At 32.2% G+C, this 16,444-nt stretch overlaps 1 protein-coding gene and 1 pseudogene across 1 annotated transcript; one reads left to right on the top strand and one right to left on the bottom strand.

Moving 5' to 3' along the window:
* Positions 1–1,422: 1,422 nt before the first annotated feature.
* Positions 1,423–15,828, bottom strand: LOC100808832 (potassium channel AKT1). The gene is made up of 12 exons (XM_003545450.4): positions 15,370–15,828; positions 14,134–14,499; positions 13,141–13,198; positions 12,730–13,041; positions 12,142–12,387; positions 11,751–11,849; positions 11,320–11,352; positions 11,012–11,197; positions 3,548–3,742; positions 3,368–3,443; positions 2,323–2,886; positions 1,423–1,726 (listed from the first exon to the last, which is right to left on the bottom strand). The coding sequence occupies exons 1-12, from the start codon at positions 15,603–15,605 to the stop codon at positions 1,470–1,472; spliced, it is 2,628 nt and encodes an 875-aa protein (XP_003545498.1). The 5' UTR covers positions 15,606–15,828; the 3' UTR covers positions 1,423–1,469.
* Positions 5,216–7,486, top strand: LOC102668579 (40S ribosomal protein S3-3-like; annotated as a pseudogene).
* Positions 15,829–16,444: the final 616 nt, after the last annotated feature.

Raw genomic sequence — 16,444 nt, 5'->3', positions numbered from 1 at the left:
TAGGATTGATACCACAGATAAATCCTTGAGGGCAGTGTTACCACATGCCTTAGGAAGATATAGTTCGTGACCTTCAGCATTGGTTCCAACACAAAGTTAAACCTTTTTTCACTTAGGAATCCCAAACTAGCTATGTCCTGTGTCATTGCAATTGGATTTGTCAATGGAAATCACTTTGTGTAGATATATATTATCCTCTAAAGATACCATTTACTTTTGTAAACTAATATTGATTTATTCGCTAACTTCGTCTTTTGTATGATCATGTAGCTCTTTTTAAAGGATAATTATCCATTACCTCCTGTTGTACCACAATGGAAAAGATACTGCACACCCAAAGCCCATTCATGGGAAAAGCCTTACATGAAATAGATGCAAGCTTTCAACTCAATACAATTTTATTTATCTAGAGAATCTTACTATGTAAGAGACATTTCTATAGATTGAAATAATTTTAAAAGTTGAACGCGTATCCAATTAATTTTATGGATGTGTATCTCAATATGTAGTAGACATTTTTATGAAATTTGGTTTAATACATAAGTTATTTCTATCTATCAAACTATTAAAAAAATGTATAACAAAAGTATGATTTCATTGTACATTATGCAATGAAATCATACTTCCATTGTACATGCTTAATTGACTCCCACATGTACAACAAAATTGTAGTTTCGTTGTGCACTTTTTCTCAAATCTAGTAACACAACAAAATCACAATTCTGCTGTGCTAGTGGGGGTGCGAAGTGTACAATGAAATCATGATTTTGTTGCACAACGCTTTTTGCCTCTACTAGTGCAACAAAAGTGTATTTTCGTTGTGCATTGTGGAGGAAGGTATTTTTGAAATTTGGGAATGCTAGTAAGGGCCAATAGCAACCCTCCTACCAATTTCATAAGCTCATTTATTTAACAAACCAACTCAACAACTTCTTAGCAATTGCTTTATGCACCCTTTTTATTTGCTTGGTGCACCTCCAAATTTTTAATATTTCCTTCTTATCATTCCTCTCCCAAGCAAACCCTACCTGCCTCTCCCCTAAACCTCCATGACCACTGCACCACCACCCACCCTGCCACACGCATCACTATGACCAACAAACTTTTATGTTACACCACACCCACCATTGCACCATACCACCCTCACTTAGTTTTGGATTGAGTAATTTGTAATATAAATGTATTATGGATTGATTAATCCAGAATACATTTGTTTTATAGATTACTGAATTCGTAATACATTTGTATGTATTATTTGCATGCATATGTGGATCGATTTGCACATATACCTATTTATATATTATACCTATTGTATATTACTCCTTTGTTTTCAAACAATATAGTAACATTTTTATATGACAAAAATTTGGCAATTTGCAATTGACAAAGAGGCATAGTGTCAAGACACAACTGCACAATGTATACTCATAGAAATCAATTTATATTAATGTTATCTTCAATGTTCAGTCCTATGCAAGAATAAGAAGATCACCATCTCTTATAACATATATGTCTTCAATTTCAGCTCCTTCTTTGCTTAATATTCTGGTGGCAGAGTAATCAAACTTTTCAGCACCAATATGTAGCAATTCTTCAAGGGATTTTGGCAGAAAAATAAGCTTTTTGGCATGTTCACCTTTCTTTGGACAACTAAGAGTTACTCTGGCTAGTAATTCTTCCCTACTAATGTGACTACTTTGAGATGCGGTTGTGGAGTCTTTTTTATCTAAAAACGAAATCAAAACTGAAATTCAATGTTCTAAAATAAAAAGTAGTATTTAATGCCCTTGATCTCAACAATGAAATGAACTTCATAAATCATGAGTTCATGATAGTCATGTTTCCATTATTTAAGTTTAATTGAATTACCTCTCTAACATAAATATGAAAATGCACTTATTGGTATTAAAATTGTTTTTGTCAAAGCTGTGAAAATAAATCTTTTTTACTCTCAAAATAACTTATCTATTTATTTGTATGCTGGTTTCTCTCCTTATTGGTTGAAATGTCATTGGTACCAAATAACATTAGTGTTGACTATATATTTTAGTGGTATAAAACTACTACAATTTTTTCAGCAATGATAAATTGTTATAAAAAATGGTATAAGGACTAAAAGGTACAATTTTCTTATATAAGGGTTAAAACTTAATGGAAGCAAACTACAACGACCAAGTGAGTAGTTTAACCTATATCAAACCATTCTTGTATTTGATTAATGCAACACAAAAATTTGTTACTTTCTTTGCTTTAACCACTTAAAACCATGACATGCAAGTTAAAAAAAAAACATTAAATTAAAAAGATAAATTGAATATTTACCATAATTTGCATTTGACATTATCCCAAAAAAGGAATTATGGAAAGGGCTAACTCTTCTTCTTTGATGATTATCAAACCATGTTGGTTCTTCATTAGGTGGCTTGCTTCCCTGGGGAATGCCTGGTATAGTGGGTTCACTTTGATACCTTTCAAAAAAGGATGTTGTAGGAATAGCATGTGGTGTTTTCTTGTGTCCAACTTTCTTGAATACATTTATTATTTCTTCGTGGCATTGTTGATCTGCTAAAAACCTTGGAGTCCAGCCACTACCATCTTGTTTATCAATGTCTGCTCCATGCTCTAGAAGGAACTTCACTATTTCAACATTTCCTTCACACACTGCAGCATGGAGTGCTGTGGTTCCATTGCTCGTGGACTGTGTCACGTCCCCTCCACATTGAACAATATGCTTGAGTAATTCTAAGTTATTTTGCTCAACACCAACGCATGCAAGAGAACCTACATCACCAGATGATATATCTGCACCATTGTCTATAAGAAGTTTCATCACAGAATCATGCCCACCCTTGATTGCTTCCCATAGTGGGACATTTCCATCTAAGTCTGTATATATAAGAGTAGTTAAAAGAATATACCAATAAGAACAAATACCAATACTAACATACATAACTCCTACATGAAAAAAAGTTGTTTCTAATAAAACCAAAAGGTGTGCTAGACAAAATGATAATTTAGCACTGAAATTTTGTTTCAACAAAGATTAATTGAGTGATGAATTCGTTCTACATGGACAAAGTAATTCATTTCATGTGTTGAATGTGAACTAAAGGACGTTATTGTCATTAAATAAAAGTTTAAGGTCAAACAGGCTTTACAAATGGAAAGTATTATCTTTTGATAATTTAAAATGAGGAAAAAGCTACTATATTATTCATTGTGTGACATTCCAATGCTGAATGCTTCCATCATTTTTTTTCTTCTCTTATTTTTAGCATTTATGTTTGGAAAGGTGTTGACAAATTATTTTTTTTTTTTAATTTTTATTTTCAGTAGTAATTGAACTTTCAAAAGGCCTTAACAATACCTTTGATGTTGGGATTAGCCCCATGCTCTAGAAGCAAAGCTACACAATGGTCTCTGCCTTTGGAAGCTGTAATATGCTGTTACATGTGAAAGTAGAGTTGTAAGAGTCTAGTATAGTAACATGTATAAAATATAAACATATGTGTATGTGTTCAAAATAAAGGAAATAATATTTACTAACCAATGCTGTCTTTCCATTCTTATCTGGTTCATTTGGATCTGAACCCTTCTTTAGCAGTTGTTGCAACAACATATCATCACCTCTGCTAGCTGCAAACAATAAACTAATAGGCAAATCCATTTTTCCTCTGGCCAACATTGCTTCTGTTTCTGCCAAGATTCCTTTCATCAATGGATCCTCTGATTCATGTAAATTCTATACCAAAGAATAAAGCATATCAAAATAACTTAGATGATCTCCTCCATGGGAAACAAGTAGTTTGATGGCTTCAAAAGATGATTTGTGATTCTAATGACATTCATACAATCTCACTTTCACACTTAGAAATTGTTGGGAAATCAATGCCCACTGTTGGAAAATCAACGCTCCCACAAATAAGATTACTCACACTCACAAAGGATCTTAAGAACATAACAAAGATTACACCGTAGAAAAAAATAACAAACACAAGAATTTAACGTGATTCGACACTTCTTGCCTACGTTCACAGAATCGTCTCAAAAAGTATTTTACTATAACAAAAATGATTACAAGATTGTAACCCATTCCAAATAGTATATCATTCTACAAACTCGAGTACCCCACTCAATGGTTACAAGAAACGATAACACCCTCACACAAAGACACTTTTCTCTCAACAAAGTGACTTTGTTTCACAATCTTTCTTCTCACACACTCTCTCTTCATGTGTTGTTTTTCCACTAAATCTCTTATCTATTTATAGTGAAGATTGCCACCAACTATAATAAATAAGTTCTCTTGGAAGTTAAAACAAAAACAACTTCTAATGCATTTATTCAACTAAGGTTCATTTAGTAAAATGCAATTAATCTTTCACTTTGCATTTAAACCACCTAAATCTTAGTGATACAAAAATTCAATTCCCAATGTGCATGCACCTTATCTTTTGGCTTGAAACTCTACAGAAACTATTCTCCATATAACACAATAAGGGGACGCTTCGTTTGATCAAGTATTTTCTATTTTCATTTCCTATTTTCATTTTCACATCTTCAAGATTTAGAAAATATGTTTGTTTTAATTGTCTATTTTTTATTTTCCAAAATCTTTGAATCTGGAACATGAAAACTCCATCCCTCCTCACCTGCACACTAAAATCATCCTTATTAAATCCTACGCATTAACCAACACCGTCACCACCTCGAAACTTCATCGATCAATCATGACTCATGATCCCATCTCCTTCACCCTTGTGCGTAGTTTCTCCACCATTAATTGATCATTGTCTTCACCACAAACCTCAGTTACCCACCCTCATCGGACCTTTCTTTCACATAGCACAGCCACCACCCACACACAGTGGCATTTTCACGCATAAGGGCCCTTTTCCCTTTGCATTTCTAGCCCCTTGTTGCTGCCAGTACAATACTTCAGAGTTTCAAAAGAGAAAGGCAAAAGTTGTATTGTTGTTAAAATTACATGTTGTGCACTGTGTTTTCATTTTTTAGAAAACACCTTTATTTCATTTTCAATTTTAGAGTTTATTTCCAAAATATTTTCAATGAGAATGTTTTCATATTTTTGGTACTATTTTCTATTTTCATAAAACGACCAAACCAAGCAACCCCTAAAATATCTTATACATCAATACTAGTTAGTAGTCATGTAAAAATTTTTTACCAATCATGATCTTCTAATATGTAGTACTTCACTGTCACTTTTACAAAAATCACCTTCAACGACACTAATTCAAAGACGATTTTTTAAAACCGTTGTCACCATAAATGTGGCATTTTTATAAATAATTGAAACTATTCAACTGATGGTTTTATAAAATCGTCTTTGAAAGTTAGTGTTCAACGACGATTTTTGAGAAATCATATTTGAAATTCCTTCGCATTTACACTTTCATTACCTTTCACACGTGCTCTCTCAATCTCTCACGTAGCTCTCTCACTCTCACACTGATCCAACTCCACCACAAGTCAGAGAATCCGCAGATTTGGCCAAAGAATCTGTAGATCTGACATCCAAAGTTTTAAATACACTATCCCCTCCCACCTCCTCGATCGTGTGTATTGTGAACATCACTGCCACGGTCATCGTCACTAGAGTCCAGTGCTAGCTTTTGGAGCACTGTGCCAAATTATGTCGTGCCGCTCATCGTCGATTCAGATTCACAATGCTAAAAACCTGTCATAATTAGATTCACAGTTTTTATAAATCGGTCTTTGCAATCGACAATCTCTTTCTTTTCTTTTCGTGTTTAGGGATTTAGTCTGATTCCTCTGTGTTTCTTGTTATTGTGCAGGCATTACTTGCGTTTTCTTTGAATCTGATTTTGTTACTATTACCAAATCCAAAGAGGCTGCGTGGGATTTCCTCAAGCTTGAAATATTTGTCACCGATATGTATTGTTATCTTTCTTAATTCTATAATACTATATTTGTGTGATTTAAAACAAAATCAATAAATCATATACAAAACCTTCAAGTCCCTTTTCATACTAAATTAGCGATCCGTTTTCTAGTTCCTCCTTTTTTATATGGATAAGCTATATTATAGTTTGAAACTTGAACGGATCCAATTGGAAGAAATATGTTGTCGTATATAATAGTTGGAGCAAGTAGAATCTTAAAAAGAAAATAGCCAAGAAAAGTGAAAAGAAACTACATCAATTGTTATAAAATACTGTAGTTTTTTTGGCAAAGATAAGTAAGATATGTCTTTTTGAACATATCTTACTTATCTATTTGTGTGAATACAATTCTTCTGCATGTTTTGATATTTTACTTTACTAATGTGCTTTTATGGCCTCGGTGTTTTTAAATTTTCCTTGTCTATTTGTGTGAATATAGTTCTTCTGCATCCCTATGGCAAAATTATAATCTCTATGTATCTTAAACTATTTATTGCAGGGCTTGCTATGGTGTTTTAGAATTTGTGATGGAAAGTGGGGCCAAAGGATGCGAGGTTTGTTTATGGACTCCTAATATTGTATTGCATCATGTAATGGTTTGGTTGTTATTGTTGTTTGACCTGAGTAGGTCATTACTAGTGGAAAACTGAGAGCTCTGAGAGCCAAGTCCATGAAATTCAAGGATGGATACATGATTTCTTTTGGACAACCAGTCAAGGATTATATTGACTCAGTAGTGAGACACGTGCTACTAAGATAGGTTTGATTTTTTTTTTCTTCATAGCCACCTGATAGATTTTCATGTTGTTGGCTCATTTTCTTTCTTCATGGATTAATATTGCTAAATGCTAATAGGTTTTTCTTCATTTTCCTATAGGGTGCTCTTGGTATCAAGGTTAAGATCATGCTTGATTGGGATCCTAAAGGGAATCAGAGTCCTAAAACTCCCTTTCCTGATCTTGTCACGATCCACACTCCAAAGGAGGAAGAATACAAGTAGCCTCCAGCTGTATTGGCAAATGATATTGAGGTGGTTCCTGTTGCTTGAAATGTTTTTGATTGCTCTAGAGTAGTAATGGGTAGTACTTGACTTCCTAGTATGCAATCATTGTTGGGAAAGACTAGTTCAAAGTTTTGGTAGTTTCTTGACAGTTTCTGAAAGACTAAAGTACAAAGTATTTAAGCGTAAATTATTTTTTAAAATTATTATTCAACTCCATGTGCTGAGCAGTTCCAATTGTGTTAGTGGTTCATAATGTCATTGGTTTTGGTATGTTTTATTTTCCTTGTTATAATACTGTTAAACAATTTTTGGACGTGCAAGTGAATTGAGATACACATTTATTGGAGCTTTTTTTTTCATGTTTCCAATAATTGTGACTTTGCAAAATGGTCCAAATGCCTTGGATTTATCTATGTCTTACTCATGGAGTACATAGGAAGTTTGAGAAGGCCAAGTTTGATTAGCTTGTCAGCGAGATTTTATGTGATTTAGATTTCTCTGCCACCAAGCATGGCAGACTTTTATAACTTTCTGGCTGCTCAAACTGATTTGTTTTTGTAATATTTGAACAGTGAAAGCTTGTGCAAAGATTAAAGAGTAAAGTCTGTGGATCTACATCCAACAAAACCATGGTAATGCCTTATCCTTGGTTGTGTTTTGTGATTTTATCACTGGAATTATTTTAAGATATGAAGCTAAATTTATAACCAGCTTTATAATTTGCTACTCATTATAATTTGGTATCTCTTAGTATGGCATGTATAAGGATAGTTTTTGAACATTTGTCACAAATGGCGGTATGTTACATGGGAATACTGCTTATGTTATTCTTTTACTATGGAGTTTAGAAAGATAATTAAATAGTAGATACTTGAACTTTAGTTTGGTTTAGTTATCACTTTTGGCTCTGCTTCATAACATATAGTACAAAATGTTTCTTTTATTATTATTATTATATGTTTAGATGTTCTCTTTTACATCAAATAACTTAATAAAATGGCTGCTTTGGTCAGAATTCATGAACAAATTTATTGATTATGTTCTTCTTTCATACTAAAATTACATAAGTGACAAATATTGTTGGGGGCTCAATTGGCTGGAGAAGATATCTTGATCATCTTATCAGTTCACTATGTCATGATAAAGATATATCTAGCATGGAACTTCTTCTCTTACAGGTGATTTTTGGTCTCTAAAATTATGAGTATATTTGCACGAATCGTTGACTAAGTAAATACTTCATGTAGAGAACAAACAGAAGGAGAAGAGAAGAAATTTTTTACGTGTCACTCTAATTTAGTTTTGCAAGAGAAGAAAGATTTTGTAGTTGAACCTTTTGAAATAAAGATACAGGGTGTAACCATATATTCATTGATCTTTTTTTATAACAATTCATAGGCCTTTGAGTCATTATATTCTTTGAACATGCTATTAGTGGTCTTAGTACTTTGTTTGTTTCAGATTCTACGAATTGGTTTCTATGAGATTGTCAAATTACATATGCCACCTTATGCTGTTGTTGATGAGGATTTTTATTGGTTGAATTTAAATTTTTTTTAATGTTGTCTACTGCTAGAGATATTTTTTATGCTTGTGTGTGATTATTGGTTTGAAATTTAACCTATATGTTGTGTTAGAGACTATAAGACATTTTGGTCCATTTTTTTACCATGTATGTTTTCCATCACAATATTAATTGGTACTAGCTTGTAATGCTATAATTGCAGCTGCTTGACAGTTCATGTTCAAGAAAGAGAGCTTGCATCAGGGAATAGTCTTCGTGGTTATATCCACTTAGTTGACTTGGCAGGAAGCTATAAAGGTAACAGGTAAAGGATGTGTAAAGGTCATCTTTTTACTACACCAGAACAGTGGGAACAACTTTGTCTTGAAGTTAGAAGTGTTGATGTTTTCAGAATTCAGCTTCTTTCCTTGGTGTTTTTTTTTTGGTTTTATCTACTCTTAGTTCTCAGTCACGGCTTAGTTATTCTGAAGAATAATGAAGTTGTCATTTGGCAATCCTTAATTATGAAAATGAGGAAGCATTTGTGTCTCCTTCCTAAACCATTCTTTTCATTACCTATTAATTTGGTTAGCATTTGTCGGTTTGTTTTTATTTGAGTCTTTTTCTTATAGGAAGCTGTCCCTTAGAGTGCTTCAGCATTCTCCTAATTAGGTTGTCGGTAAAAAGATCTTCAGAATGAAATTGCAGCTTATTTTCCTACTAATTAAGCTACATTTTGTAATATGTATTACTCAGCTTCATGAATATGCTGGTATGAGCTTAATTTATGATTTTCACTACTTACATGTATGATCCATTTGAGTAGCCCATAAATTATTAATGAACTTGAAATGTGGCACATTATACATTTATAGGGTCTTTGTTTGGCAAAATGTTCCCTTGTTGAAAATGAATAGATGGAAAACTAATTTCAAACTTACTGGAGACTAGAGAGTGATATAGTTACAGCTTATCTATTTTGCATATTTGGATGCTCATGGATTTTCGTATTGGTTCTCTATGAGATTGTAATTTATAAATGAGTTTTGTCTTAGTTCCAACATATTCTGTTCAAGCATGTCAAAAATGGCTTACCTTTAACTTCTTAATATGCTAAGTTCTCTTTTGCTCATATTCACACTCCTTGAGTGGTAAAATGTGTTTATTGTTGTGTTTATTGTTGAAGTGAAGATCGAACCTCTAATATTGAGACATAAGTCAGTTTGGTCTGGGGTATACTATAGCAATGCAAGTCACTAGTCAAAATTATTTGAGTGCGTTATTTGTGTTTGCTTACCATTCTACGCACAAACAATAACATAAATATGATAATATGATTGCACAATCATTAATAGAACATCATGCTCGGGATTATAGAACCAGCAAGTCTTTCACTTTTTTTTTTTTCTGGTCACCATGTCAATAATTTATACATTAACATAAGAATCTTAAGACCATTTTGTGTTTGTATTAATATGAAGTCAATAAATGTAGTATATTTGGTTTTATATATCCTTTTGGATAACACACGCAGGTCTTCCACCATATCCACCTTCAAATGTTCATTGTTTTAGAAATCATTTTAAATGTGATTTTTTTAAAATGATTATTATAAAAATTAACAACTTTTAATTACATGGTAAATAGTAAAAAAATATATATGTAATTTATTAGTAGAACATTTTAATTAAATTTTATTTTTATTTTTTTAAATAATTATTATAAAAATTAATAACTTTTAATTACATGGTAATAAACATTAAAAAAAGAAAAAAATAAATATCTAAAAATTATCTTAAAAAATATACATTCTAAGATGATTCTTTAAAAAATCATCATAGAAAGTCTACTTCTTAAGTCGGCCGTCTTAGAATCCTTAATTTTTTTTAATTTTTAAAATAAAAAAATATTCTAAGACAGTTTTTACACAAACCGATATAGAGATCGAGTTTTTAAGACGGTTTAAAAATCGTTGTGAAAAGTGTTAACTTTGTAAGAGGACGGTTTTGAAGACAATTAAAAATTATTGTAGAAATTGTCAAATAACCGATGTAAAAAATCCTATTTGTAATACATCAACAAGATGTTTTCGAGAATTATTTTCCAAATTTATATTCTCTTCTAGTCTTTTTAAGATGCACCTCTGCAAATCTCAAAAAATACATATGTCAAGTAGCAAATAACTAAAAGGCCAAGTGTATCCTTGCTTTGAACACATTCAGATAACATGGTAAAAGATAGCTGATGAAGCTGAGATTTAATAGCTTTTGTCTTCACTAAAAATGAAAACATATCAAATTATGGTCTTTAATAGGAAAATTCAGGGAGGGGTGTAAAAGAGTCCTAATAGCTTGATCTATAGTCCATGCTATTGACCAGGAAAATAAGGAATTAAAACCAAAAGATTGTAACATTTGAAAATAAAATTGACAATCAAAAGGATGTGTATGAAACTAAAGAAGAAGAAAAAACACATTTTTTCTTTAAGTAAATGAATGTAAATACAAAACTAAAACAAGTAGAATAATTTATAGAAAAAATAAAGTTAACAAATCAAAAGATCTCAGTTTTATATACCTGAAGAAAATTGTTTATGATCATTGTTCCATCTCCAACATTTGAATGAACAAGATTTAGAAATGTGGTTCGATTCAAACGCAATATCTGGCTCAACCGCTTGGTCCGAACAGTAAACACTTGTGGCCTATAACATAACACTCCTGTTTCCCCAACTACATCTCCAGGCTTTGCCTCGCCAACAACCTGGTATATAATTGCATACATGTTTTGTTAGTCATAGAATCAAGTCATTTTAAGTGGTCAATCCAATGACATCACATAAAAGAAAGTAATGATCAATCAAAGAATATTTTAAACAAACTTGCCTGCTCTATTCCATTCTTATGAATGATAAGATCCTGTTAGTCAAAAGAAAATGAAAGTTAGTTTGTCATGTTTTTCGTTGAAATTTGTTATTAATTGGAGAAAGGACATTCAAGAAATTACCCATATACAATAAAAGGACAGTCATGGAATAATGTCTTCGTTGCACTTTTAATTTTCTTAGTTTCAATTGAAATAATGCCACTCTCCTTTGTTTTTATTTCTCTTTTACATTAGACTTCTACTTTTGAATCTTAGCAATTTGGAAATATTAAACAATGTTAAATTTATTTGATAATTTACTATATATTCAGATAATTCTTGGCAGAAAAATAGTTATTTTAAATACTACTCAAGAACTTGTGTGTGTGCATGCGCAATACAATACAATATAACTAAGTAAATAAAAATAAAGAGGAGTATAATATCTTACTGCAGCTCCAGTAATGAATATATAAAAGTCTGTTGGTGCTTCATTTTGCAAAATCACATCTTCCTTCGGAGGAAAATACTCAGCCTTCATCTCTGTGACCTTCAAATTTTGATATTTAAGCTTAGTCACATGAAAGAATGTATTCGTTCTAAATAGAAAGAATGACTAGAAGCAAAAATACAAATAATTATTCAAAAACTGCTCTCTTTTTAACATTATATATTATTGGTGTCTCTGGCAAAATGTTTCTCAATTACAAACTAAATTTTATAGATCAAAAGTCTTATTTTAAAATAAATATCGTCCATGTTTCAGATTTTGTTTAACCAAAAAAAGGTTTTCTTCTTTTAACATAATGGGGTCAAGGTTATAGCAAATACAAAAATATTACCAGTTGAAAAAGTAGGTCATTTGACACTCCATGAAATAAGTACACTTTGTCAACAATTGAAAAGAATAGGTAGTGTGAGATGCTAGACTGAATGGCTTTTGGAAGGAAATCAATGATCTCTTGATGTTGTAGTCCTTCTAAATCAGTTCTGTACTTCATAAGCAAATGAGCAAACATTTGTTCTTGTAAACGATTTGGCAAGTGATTCCTACGAGCGAAATTTGAGGCAGATTGTACAGTGTCTCTCTAATGTGTGACAAAGAAACAAACAGTTTCAATTAAAACTATATAATCAATGAACCTCTTTAAAAACAAAAAAAAAAAAGGAAATATGGACTGCATAATGTTTTGAGACTCTGAATTCTCTTTTCTTTCTTTCCCATAAAGCAAGGTTTTTATATTGTGGTCATGGCTTCATCACGATCATTGGTATTGCTGGAAATCTTGGTCACAATTTGGTCGCATTGTGGTTGCAGAGACCTTAGAAACCTTGGCATTGCTACCAAAATCACGATCGTGGACCATCTTCTAAAACCTTGCTTATAAGGCTTAACTACAAATAAAGCACGGTGAATAAGATATACTTACATATCTCTTAGTTCTTTCCGTCCACTGGACTACCATGTTGGTCATGTTGCCTATCAGATATGAGGTGAGTCCAAGATTAAAGAGCATATAAAAAATGTCAAATACCATTTCTTTTGTGTTTACAGGATGTAGATCACCATAACCAACTGATGAAAGGGTCACTATGGACCAATATATTGCTACTACATACTTTCCCCAAAGATTCTGGTCAATGGCATCAGGAACAAGTCCAAGCCACGTAGATTCTGGATTATCCCGTGCAGCAAGAAAATAGAAAAAGCATGCAGCAGCATGCAATGAAAATAGAGTAACCTACAATGGCATGAAATGATGACTAATAAGATAGGTTGTTTTATATTACCAAGGCCATAACTCTACGAGAAATTCACTTGAATATAAGTAAGTACTTACACATGTAAACTTGCAACAGCGCACCAAAAAGTAGCTATATTTCCTGTCCTTTTCTAATCTGGCACATGAAGGTAGAATGTAAACAAAATCACCCTAACTCAAACCAATATGGAACTTGTTTTACACCACTTGTCTTTACATCATTGTTTTATCTTTTCTAAAATGTCAAATCACTTAGAATCTAAGATTACTAATTATTCACATTCTTTTTAGCACACTCACTTTATATTCGTATCTATCTCAAGAAATTATCACATGATCAGGAACATGTGATTCCAACCAATTTTCACATGACATTTATTAATTCTTTTTCTCCAAGGGGAAAGGCTACAGCTAAGACCGGACAAGATGCTTAATATTTACAAGGCTCTGGTAGTTAAAGGCTGAGACTACCGGTCAAGAAATTAATGTGACTTGTGGAGTACAACAATCATTAGGAAATAATCGTTAGAGCTATAGTTATGAGTGCTACAGATGGTCTAATGAGAGGAATGGAAGTGGTTGACAAAAGAAACTCTCTAATTCTTCTAGTCGGCAGGACTACTCTAGAACAAGATCCCATCGTCTCACATCATGTAATAATTTCTGATCTATATATCTCTCTCTTTTCTTTTATATCACATATCCTACCATTATTAACTTCTCAACTTATCTCATTTACATGGGTTTACATCGGGTGTAAACCCCAAACATGAGCTTAAATTGCAACATATGGTCTTTGCATGCAATTACAAGTGTGACTGCAATCCTAATATAAAACCATGACTTAGAAGAGTGAAATACTCATTCCCCCATCAAGAAAAAGCACAAAAGAGACTTTTCAATGAGTGTATAAAAAATAATGTGAAATAATAAAATTTAACCTACATATGAGTTTAATTTGTTGCCTTAGAAAGGTACACACAATTGAGAATAGTTTTCTCGTACTTGGAAGTCTATGTAGGAAGTCTACAATTGAAATATCAGAAGGAAAAGTTTGAGTTTTGACATTACCTTGCAAACATGGCACTCACTCGATGGAGGCGCCAAAGGCGAAGAATATTGAAGTAACTATATATCTTAAGAGAAGGTGGCAAAATTAGAATAACAACTTCATAAGGAATGGTTGCAATGACATCCAAGATCAACCAGGACTTAGCATATCTCAAAGCAATGAGTTTGTGGTCATCAACTAGCAAATATGTGGACTTATCAAGGTAGGCAACGAAGAAGGTGAGAACAATGTCGATGGCAAAAAACCCATTTACAACATTGTCGGTTATAGCCACTGCACCCATTGATTTCTCAAGGAAACCAAATTCAAATGGGCACATCCAAGCAGTGTAGAAAACCAATATCAGCAGAAACTTGTTCCATAGTCTGCAATATCAATTATCATTATAAACAATATTAGGATCAAATAAATAATTAGTGATTTTTGTTGGTTAGGTACTTAAGATTATTTCATCATTTATGTTTTCTGGTATTTCAGTTGAGAATTCTGTTAGTAGGTTCATAGGAATTATTAAAAGTTTTTTCTGAATCTTTTAAGAATAAGAATCATAACATTATTAACTAACAGAATTCTCAACTCAAATGTCAGAAATAATAACTGATATGAAATCTAACAAACAAAAATCATAACTTGTTATTAATTATTTGATCGATCCTAATAAATAGTACCATCATATATAAATGTAAATAATTCCTCTAATCTCTTCTCCTTAGAATTCAATCATAACATTTTTACCCTAGACATGGTTATTTCGAATAGGATGACAATGTAAAAAAAATTATATGGTGAATGTATTCTGAATAAACTCTTATTTAATTCATATCAAAGAAGTTCAACATGTTAAGTTTTTATTTAAAATGATTTTTTTATTTAAATCTAACTAAATAACCAATTCATAGCTTTTTGTATAAATCTTTACTTAGTAATTACTAAAACTGTTTTGGTTGAAAGAAATGATTTTTTTTCCAGAAAGATAGCCATTGAAAATAATAAAAAGCAATTGTTTCATAGAAAAAAATTACTTGCCAAACACGGACTAAAACACGCACAGTAAAACAAAATGCTGTCCTTGTACAATGACAGGTTTTTGCCTAGGAGTTTGTACAAACTACTTAAATTCTTTACCACGAGGCCAATTCTTAGTGGATTAAAACATGCACAATAAATGAAATGATGTTTATTCACTAACAAAGAGATGGTGAGAAAACAACAAAATATTAATCATTAAATCTTACTTGTAACGACGATTATATGGTGAGACAATGTATCGGCGAAGCTTTGGTCTACCGCTGTCATTGCGGACAGCCGTGGCACCGAGAGACGGAAGAAGAATGCCTGTGAGACTATATTGGCTGCCATCTTCTCTTGCTTCATCAATCTCTCTCTTGTCTGCATCATCCTTGTCGTCGTCGTTATAATCACCGCCACACATCCCAAACATCTTCGTCTTCCTTTGCCGGCTTGATGACATTGTTGTTGGATTTTTGTCACACTTATTTCTTGTTAGAGAAAAAGGAGAGACACTGTGTCTCCCCTTCCCCCTTCTTCTCTACAAATAAGAATTCCTAATTAATAACTTCTCTTCTCTTTTCCTTTCCTCCTCGCCCTCTCCCTCCACCTCCTGCTCTTGTTTTCGTTGGTGGGCATAGGTTAATGATGCCATTTTTTATTCTGCGGAATCAATGAATCATAAACTATTATAAATAAAAGTGTCTATTGTTAATGATGAATGTAAATTACCCGTCTGTCATTATATATATGTATGTCCCTTGGCTTAAATCAAAACCCTTTTTCTTCTTTGAAGGATCCAAAAGCTATTTTCTTTGATGCTATTGGTTGATATTATTAGAAATACGTGTTTGTTAATATATATATATATATATATATATATATATATATATAGAGAGAGAGAGAGAGAGAGAGAGAGAGAGAGAGAGAGAGAGAGAGAGAGAGAGAGAGAGAGAGAGAGAGAGAGAGAGAGAGAGAGATTTCTTGACTCATTGCGTCACCTTAACATGCATGCGCACCTACCCATCGCTTAAATACCAATCCACTCTTCTTCACACTTAATTGGGTCTTCGCACTTGATAGGGCCAATATATCATAGGACTTAATTAGGATATTAACTCATTAATTGGTTATTGATTGAAATAATAAGTTATAATTAGTTGAACTTTATGATGATGTATATATACGTTAAATTTTATAATGAATATATAGATTCTTCATAAAAAAATTATATTAATTTAAAATTATTTTATATTTTGTTTCTATTGATCAAAATTGAGATAATATATAATTTTCAGAATA

The sequence above is a fragment of the Glycine max genome, chromosome 14, assembly GCF_000004515.6.
Source record: "Glycine max cultivar Williams 82 chromosome 14, Glycine_max_v4.0, whole genome shotgun sequence".
Lineage (NCBI taxonomy): Eukaryota > Viridiplantae > Streptophyta > Magnoliopsida > Fabales > Fabaceae > Glycine > Glycine max.
This window is presented reverse-complemented; position numbering and strand designations above follow the sequence as displayed.